Genomic DNA, 9,207 nt, shown 5'->3' with positions numbered 1-9,207 from the left:
AAGCAAAAAAAAAAATGTCTAGAAGAAAGTCAAATTAAATTTTTATGAGCGTTTGAAATTTATATTTTTACATTTGATATTCACTCAATTTCTCATGTAACGGTTTTCTTATTTTGTTGTAATTAAAAAACAAATGACTGTAGATACTTGAAAATTTCACTGAATGTTTATATTAGAATTTTTTATACACGGTAAAATTTTGAAAATAATTTGACTCTTTTTGAGCTGTTTACGGAACATTTAAAATTTTAATTTTTTTAGTTTTTTTTTCTATAAATAAAAATAAAATGTTATTGGTTAGGCCAAAAAGCGTGAAAATTTAATACAAGGCTCCTGATATATTGTTACAATAGCAATTGAAAAATATTAAAAATACATAGGCGCACATGCATTTAAAGTTCAAAATATGACAAAATTTATAAAATGTTCGACTTTTATAGCTTAGGATTGAAAATCTAAAACAATGTTCCACGTAAATATTTCCCAACAGTTATTTATTTTTTTCTCGTACACCTTTTCAGCACCCTTCTTTCGTTTTTACCAGCTTCACACATTATTTAAATTGCACAGTTCAATTAATTTTTTACACTAAACACACGTTTGTAAGTATTGTAACTAACTCGGTAACTCGTTTGTGTAAAAAAGTTCAAAATCAAAATACACATAAATAATGATAAAATAAGGTTATCAATATTATCACGCAACTAACTGAATTCTACCATACAATATAAAAAATAAATAATAAAATACCAATACCACAGATTTCTAAATAATACATTAGCATGAATTGGAGGGAAAATAATGTAAATACTAAAATTCCTTCTATGAATTGCAATAGTTTAAGATATTAAACATAATACCTTCGTAGGTATTTGATTTTCTTAATATATATTATGCTTAAATTATAAAAATATAATTTGTTTTTGTAAATATATTATAATAATTATACCAGCCCTGCCGGCCCTCACAAGAACCGGCCCATCGGGAAGTTTCCCGATTTCCCGATAGGCCAATCCGCCCCTGTGTATAAATGCATCATATTATATCATAAATAATGACATAGGTAATATTATGTAGATTCGTGAAATAATCTTCGTAGACATAAAATACTCAAAATAACTTCTAAAATAGTTATAACTTTGAAAATAAGTTCGACCAACAAATTCTGAATGCATTATTGTTCTAAATTTTATAGGGAAAAATTAAATTTGGAAATTATTCTGGAATTAGAATTTCATAAAATGTTTCTTTTTAGTTTTTACATCTAAGATTTAAAAATGTATTACAAGCTTCTTGATAAGTTCAATTTTTTTTGAAATTTCACCTGCAAATTAACTATTTTTCCTCAACCAATTTTTGATATATTGTTGTAATTTAAAAACGATAAACCATAGATACTTGGCTTTCCACCAGGCACCAATTATATTTTATATTTAAACGAATCACGCTGTAATACTATACAGACGTAAATCGTGTAAATATATAGGCGTACATTGTATAACCCTATAGACGGCTATAGTCGTTAGTCACGTTGTACGTACACTAAATACTGCATGGCGCATTTATAATTTGATAAATACACGAGTATTATAGGAAATGACTAATGAGTGCGTATGACGCCTAAATCTAGACACAATTGTGTTATCGTGAAATAACTGTTCACTGTGCTTATTTATGAAAACACGTGAACATTGAATAATCATGCGCCTCGAGTATTGATTTACCTGTTGTTTTTTATAGCATAAATTATTAAATTATATAATATGTATACTTATACAGTTATACACGGGTACCTAATGGCTAATATATTATATAACTACTTTACCTTAATAGTATTTTAGCGAGCTGTGACTATAAATACCTACTAAGTATTATAGCAATTCTTTACAATTGTGTTAGTACACATTATTATAATAAGCTATAAAGTATTAACTAATATCTAAAATAAGGTAAAAGAGATAAATTGAGTTCCACGTATTTTGATCAAAAAAAAATTATCAATTAAACATTTACACAACTCTAATCAACTTTATACACAATATAATGTCATAATTATTATAATACATTAATACTAGCAATTTGCATCGTAGAACATTAACAATATTATGTTAATAATTAATGTCAACACCAACATAATATATGTATTTTATATTTTGACACGCGATAAATATATTCGCAGGTATAATGGCTGATATAGAAAATATACTTAACATATATTTCTTAGATACTGGAAAACCGATAGGGTCTGGATTTTTCATAAGCCTTAAAGCCCCTAAACCCCTTCTATTGTCTAATGATTTAATTCTTATAATTTCCTATATGGCTACGTTTTGATACTAAAATTATTTGTTAATGCTAATTTAGTAATTTCCCTACTATATTATATTATAATTACTAGTGTCTAGCTTAAAAATATTTTCAATAACATGTTCTGAGGTCAAGCATAGTTTCCAGATGTGTGACCGCCCAGGTTTTAAGTGACGAATCTTCGCCCCACTGTAAAATTCTAATGTCCATAGTGGCCGATGGTTAGGTCAGGGGTCGACAATAAGCGGCCCGTGGTCCAAATCCTGCCCACAGAGGGGAAATAACTGTTATAATGATATTATGCAAAGAATAAATATCGTTCAGTATTAACTGATCTCCACCTTGCAAACACTCTGTGCAAATTTTAAAAACTGACAAATATTATATTAAATAATTTGGTTTAAGCAGCTTAAACCTTATTTTATAAATTTTAACTCAAAAATTAATAGGAACATTAATTATTAACTAATATTCAAGTTTTTTTTAGCCCTCAAAAGTTTTCTTTTCAAATAATTCGGACTGCTATATAGAACTTAATTGCCAACCTTCGCTTTAGATCAGTAATTCTCAACCTTTTTCTACTCAACGCTCTATTTAGATTTTCAAAAATTTCACACTGTCCCCCCCCCCTGGGATTTTTATATACTTAATTCTTAAATCTAATAAAATTAAACGTTCCCCTCAAAATTAAAAAAGCCCACAAGGGGCGGTACAGCCCAAATTGGGAATCACTGTTTTAGATAAATAAAAGAAAAAAAGAAAATAAATAGAAAAACTAATCACTCCACAAATGTGTTCTATTTTATTAGCACGTTAACCCACACTTACACATATGCCACCACATGATTAGTATTCATCAAAAAATAATAAAAATAAATCACAATAAAATAACTATAGTTATATACAGTTCAATAATAATTTTTATTCAATAAATTAATGCATTTTAATTGAATTGTAAATATTAATTGAATTAATAAAATATTCAATATATTGAATTGTGCTTATGTTTGATATAAAATTAAAATACTAGCTCCAGGTTTCGGTTTGATAAAATCCTTTAGTTTCCATCATATCTATGGTATTTAAATGTTTATTTTTTGTAAGTATATTTGTAAATACATTTTTAACTGCAGTTGGCATGTCTTTTGCATTTCCAGCAACAAATACATAACATTCTTTAGCAGAAAGTAATTTAAATAATTCTTCTTCGTTTTGTTCTAAAATGTGTTGTACATAACTGCAAAAATACAAAAAGTTATTTATTTTATGATATAAATTAAAGAAATAATTGAAAAATTACATTTTATGATCTTGATCTCTCGAAAATGCAGTATACAGTGTTAGTTTTTCATCTGCTACTAGTTTTTCCCAATCATTAACACAATGAAAATCACCCAATCTGTTTCTTGCACCAAAATATAAATATAACGTTTTTGCGTTACCACATTTATTAGCAACTGCTTCATGCACAAAACTTCGAAACGGTGCAACACCAGTACCAGGTCCAATCATTATAACATTACACGACTAAAAATAAAACGTTTATAAATAAAAATAAATTACTTAATTTTGTTTAGATTATTAACTAACTATAAATTGATTTATATTTTAATAGTAAAATATTTACTTGGCTGTATGGAAACTGAAAAGATCCTTTCTGAATCCAAACTGGAATTTTATCACCAATATTTAAGCTAGCAAGCCATGTAGAACATAAGCCAGTTCGTTTAGCCAGTAATTTTGTTTTATAGGTAACAACAGCAACAAGTAAATGTATTTCATTTATGTGTACCTACAAAACAATAAATAAATAATTGAAACTTAAAACTAAATAATTTTATAAAAAGTTGCAAACTGCCATAAATATGCTAAATGAAACTAATGGTTTAATTATATTGTTGAATATTGTATCATATGATACATAATGCTTAAAATATATATTTTAATATTCAGTTAATTGTTATGCAGACATGCTTATTACAGAATTTGTTAAATATATTTTGTAATATAAATTATAAAAAATTGAGTAAAAAATAGTATAATCTATTCTTATTCATAAATACACTTATTATAGATATAAAAAAAAAAAAAATAATAAAATAAAATGCATTTCATTGCATAAAATTTAATATTTAGTAAAATTATATCATTTAAATAATAGATTATGATTTATATTTTGCATCATGTACAAAATATTTTACATTATTAATTTCAAATATGATATCAATAAAATTATGGGCTATACTCATGACTAAAAACTAAAGACTCTTTTAAACCTCGCTACATTTTACAAAATGTTCAGGGTTTCATCAAGACCAAAAAATGAAGGGATGTGCACAAATATCCCCTGCACGTTTGGCAATAATACCTACACTTTTAAATATTCTGCATTATGAAATAAAAAAAACCATTTTACATTAAAAATTAATAATATCGGGAAGCAGAGCCTATATAAACATATACTATCATCCTTACATTAAAGTTCATATTAATGATAAAATAATTTATTAATTTATGTAATTTTATGTATAAATAAAAACTTACAGAAGGTGCTGAAGCAATTGAAAAGGCTCTCGGACGTATCGGAGAAAAAATTTCAAAAAGGTATTCTAAAGATATATTAGCTGTTGCATGAGGAAAATCGGCCAATACTTCTAGAATAGTTCTTCTTGGGCGATTGCAATAGCTATATAGTTCATCTTGTCCTTCAGGGGTGGTGAATTCCTTCAGCTTTTCTTTTTCCAATTCATTATCCGTGAAATATGACAACAATTGAAATGTATACCTATTTGGTATAATCTGCATAATTGTATTTATCATCAAAAATATATATGTTATTACAACAGAAAAATATTTACATTTAAATCCCAGTAGTATTTAGCACATTGATATAAAGTAAATGGTTTGCACAAATTATATGGTATAGGCATATCATTACTGCGTTGTGTCACATTCAGTATTGTGGTAGGATTTAGTTTCATGTTCTTATTATCATTCAGCAATTGAAAGAAATTGTTCACAGATGTTTCCGAGTTAACTGGACGAACCATTAAAACATCTCCGGGTGAATAGTTAATACTGTTTTCTGAATGTTCAAACTTTAATAATCGTACATCCTAAATAAATGATAAATATTATTTGTTATTCATATACAAATTAATTATAATTAGTAAACTCATGTCGAGAAGAGTGATACATATTGATTTATCAAATCGTATAATTTTAGTCAAATACCTATTAAGATATACTGTATGGAATAAGTAAGTAGTAAACTGCAGCATAAAAGGCTAAGATACCAAGAAAAATGGAGCAAACATGAATCACCGGGTTTAGGGTTCAAATAGATTATTTCTGCAAAAGCCGATACAACAGTTATTTTGAAATTATAAAAATGATTATTATCATTATTTATCAAATTAGTAAATATAAAATTGTCACTTTTATACATAATAATTTAAGTTATTATCTGTGGGCTGTTCATATATTTAAGATAGCAAATCTAAACATAAGAAAGTATATTTCGGCAACTAAAAAGTTTTTATAAATAGCATCTTTAAATATAAATAAATATGACTATGATAATATATCTTAATTTAAAATAGGAGTCAAAAATCAGCAAGCCAAAATGACAAATTATTCTCCATAAAATATTTCCAAGAACACTACTGGTTTTTGTTTATGATGCATAAAAAACAAATTACTTGGAAATGATTTTCAGCTGTTGTTTTTGTATTTGATAAACAAGTGACTATTGTTGAATTTGGTTTTAATAGGTCATTATTAGGCAACTTGTCACTTGTATGGATGGAAATATTTGAACTTGATGTATGTACAACATTCCACCTAAATATAATTTTTATTAGTCACAAGTATTGAAAATATGTTATTGATTTATTTTAAAATTTACTTTGGTGGCGGTAATGAAGTTCGGTCTATAGGTGTTAATCCATCTGTAAGTGGATGTTTTTCAATTAATACATTCCACAAATTATCTATCCATGGATCAATAACAGCAAATGCTCCAATATCATGTTGGTCATCAGCTAACCCAATATCACATAATGGTTTTCCTCCTAATTGTATAAGCCTTCTGTACAGTTTTTTAGCAACATGATTGAATTTTACATATGAGCTATCTCCCAAACCCAAAACAGCAAACCTACAATATTTGTAAAATGTTAATAAATAGTATACAATAATAAAAATTTTTTTAAAATAATATATTAATTTAACACGTTGATTGCGCTTGAATGCCAGTAAGTGTACACTTAACAACTTATGTAAAGCAAACCAACAAAATATAATACAAATTTAGTTTTTTGATTATTTTGAAAATTTTATAAAATATTACCAAAAAACATTTTATTCCTATTCACTGCATAGATTCATAACAAGTAATATGTAAAATTATATAAATTCCGATCTCCTTACATGACCAAAAATTGGCTTTTATTCGAACTGTGCTACTTGCTTATTGCACTTTAATTTTTGGCTGCAACGTCATGATAGAATAATATTTTTGAACACATAAAAAATTAACATGATCATTGGGGTAAACTGCATTATACCTTAAAAAAAGGTGTGCATTCAACGTGTTAACTTTATCTTTAGTGCATCAACAGAAAAGTTGCCTTACTCAACATTAGTTAAGGAACTAGAAGGTAAATTTTTTCTTAATAGAAATTTCCAAGTAGTTTTCATATTATCTGGTTGATCACCTTGTCCAGTAGTTGAACAAACAAAAATAATTTTTTTTTCAAAAATTAATTTGTCAATGGGATAGTCATCAATTGCAATAACAGGTCCACTATAATGCAACCTAAACAGTAAACAAAATATATTATTCAGTTTTAAATCTTCCATAATATATAAATAGGTAGGCAAGTTAAAAATAAATAAGAATATAATGTTTGATTAGTTTTCATCAATAAATGTATTCTCGCTAAAAATAATTTCCATGTTTTTATTTTTCATTTCTTAGCTAACTGACATACTAATATTAATCACAGTTGAAACAGAAAAAAAATGAAGAACATAGGTACCTACCTAGTTTCTTCAATTTAGTTTGTATACCTATTTGGTAGTTTAATTATCTTAGGCTTAGGTGTCTTCAACATTTTTTTTCAAATTACAAATTTTTCCTATTTCGATTAATAAAAAGTTTATGTACCATTTTGATTCCCTCCAAATCCTTTCGGCCACCTCCTGGGCACATCCAGTTTGACTACCGTACAATATGAGAAGTCGACGACTGTTGTCCATTATTGTGTTGTTAAGCTTATAGGTAGTCACGAAGCATATAATCACGAATCACGATGATGCGAATTTTCTCACTGTGAGAACATTGAGCTATCGAAATATTGAATCGTCCAACTGTTGTAGCAGAACAACTAATGTAGAATAATTAAATATCATGTACGAATGTGCATCTACTACGAATATAATTAAATTCAAAATAAATATTGTCGTTGTCAACTACTAAGGGCCCGTATTACAAAAGTTAAACCATAAGGTAGTTCATGTCGTCGAGTACTTGAGTAGTGAGCACTCCACAGATTAAAGAATTATTTTTTTGTAGTACTCGTTCTCATTATCAGTATAATCGTACCGTCGTACCGATATTCTTATCTACAGCTGTTACCCTCTAAAGGGCTGTACATACGGTACAATTACAGCGGGCACCAATATGATAATTATTGAAATCTGTGATTTCATTGGACATCGCGATCACCGATTCTTTTTCTCTGATACTGCGATCTAGAAATATAATATTGCTCTCCGGACTCCTTTTTTTTTATTACTCTTCTACCCTGCAACAATTCGTTTTCCTACAATTTTCGCCGTTTAAACACTGCAAGTAATCGACTTTATCGAAATGTCGATTCTTAAAAATGGAATGAAACTACTGATGAACAGAGTAAGTACAATAGTAAATAAATGTATTATAATATTTAATTTTTTACTGTAATATTGGTCATCTCATCCCTAACAGTTTTCTAACATATATTACAATATTATGTCTTATGTATGTGTATTTTTTGTACAGTCAGCTCAAAATGCATTGGGAAATAAATGTCTCCACACTCCGTCGTCGTTGGTATAATTAAACTCTATTGTTTGACTAATTAAAACTTTTACAAAATTATTTTGCATTTTTTTTTTTTAGGATGCCGCCAAAGCTGTTAGCATCAAGTCACCGATTGCTAGGGCATTTGCTTCTGGTGAACAAAATGAAGTAAACCAATGAATTCTATATCCGTGTTTCTATTTTCAACTTGAATAATTTATTTTACAGGATAAATTTTCCAACTTGCCAGTTGAACGAATTACATGTACATTAATTCCTGGCGATGGAGTCTATCCTGAACTGATGAACTCCGTCCAAACAGTACTGAAAGCAATTGGAGCTCCTATTGATTTTGAAACCATATTATTTTCAGAAGTACAGCATTCTAGCAGTGCTAAAGTTGAAGATGTTATCAAATCAATCAATCGCAATAGAATTTGTTTGATGGTATGCTGTCATTGTTTTTTTTTTTTTAAATATAGTTTATGTCATACAAATTACATTTATTACATAGGGTGCATTAATGAGTCCTGATGTTAGCTATTCTGGAGAACTTCAAAATTTACATATGAAACTCAGAAAAGGTTTGGATTTATATTCCAATGTTGTTCATGTAGTTTCATGGCCGGGAGTTGCTTCTAGACATAAAAATATAGACATGGTAATTATTCGTGAACTTACAGAAGGAGAATATTCAGCTCTTGAACATGAGTCAGTCGATGTAAGTGATAACTTTTTTTTCATTACATATACATGTATTAAATATTTTATTATTTCTAGGGTGTAGTTGAGTGTTTAAAAATTGTTACTGCTTCGAAATCTCAAAGAATAGC

At 27.7% G+C, this 9,207-nt stretch overlaps 2 protein-coding genes across 2 annotated transcripts in view; one reads left to right on the top strand and one right to left on the bottom strand.

Moving 5' to 3' along the window:
* Positions 1–3,072: 3,072 nt before the first annotated feature.
* On the bottom strand, positions 3,073–7,879 carry LOC100163994 (NADPH-dependent diflavin oxidoreductase 1). Its single transcript, XM_008180762.3, has 9 exons — positions 7,478–7,879; positions 6,944–7,126; positions 6,215–6,466; positions 6,009–6,150; positions 5,166–5,423; positions 4,852–5,106; positions 3,935–4,099; positions 3,608–3,834; positions 3,073–3,544 (listed from the first exon to the last, which is right to left on the bottom strand). The coding sequence occupies exons 1-9, from the start codon at positions 7,567–7,569 to the stop codon at positions 3,334–3,336; spliced, it is 1,785 nt and encodes a 594-aa protein (XP_008178984.1). The 5' UTR covers positions 7,570–7,879; the 3' UTR covers positions 3,073–3,333.
* A 126-nt stretch (positions 7,880–8,005) lies between these two features.
* The window catches only part of LOC100161939 (isocitrate dehydrogenase [NAD] subunit beta, mitochondrial), a gene marked incomplete in the record, with an annotated part of 2,595 nt that continues 1,393 nt past the window's right edge, over positions 8,006–9,207 (top strand). The window contains 6 exon segments of the mRNA XM_008180763.2: positions 8,006–8,224; positions 8,354–8,404; positions 8,474–8,542; positions 8,603–8,821; positions 8,889–9,095; positions 9,155–9,207. Coding sequence (XP_008178985.1) covers positions 8,183–8,224; positions 8,354–8,404; positions 8,474–8,542; positions 8,603–8,821; positions 8,889–9,095; positions 9,155–9,207 — 641 coding nt within the window.

This window comes from Acyrthosiphon pisum, chromosome A2 (assembly GCF_005508785.2).
Source record: "Acyrthosiphon pisum isolate AL4f chromosome A2, pea_aphid_22Mar2018_4r6ur, whole genome shotgun sequence".
Taxonomy (NCBI): Eukaryota; Metazoa; Arthropoda; class Insecta; order Hemiptera; family Aphididae; genus Acyrthosiphon; species Acyrthosiphon pisum.
This window is presented reverse-complemented; position numbering and strand designations above follow the sequence as displayed.

Excerpts from the sequence above, each read along its gene's own strand:
- LOC100163994 (XM_008180762.3), bottom strand. The coding sequence starts at position 7,569 with ATGGACAACAGTCGTCGACTTCTCATATTGTACGGTAGTCAAACTGGA. Across the intron at positions 6,467-6,943 it reads AGTTCCTTAACTAATGTTGA|GTTTGCTGTTTTGGGTTTGG; the intron begins GTAAGGCAACTT and ends CAAATATTGTAG. Across the intron at positions 5,424-6,008 it reads CAGCTGAAAATCATTTCCAA|GATGTACGATTATTAAAGTT; the intron begins GTAATTTGTTTT and ends TCATTTATTTAG.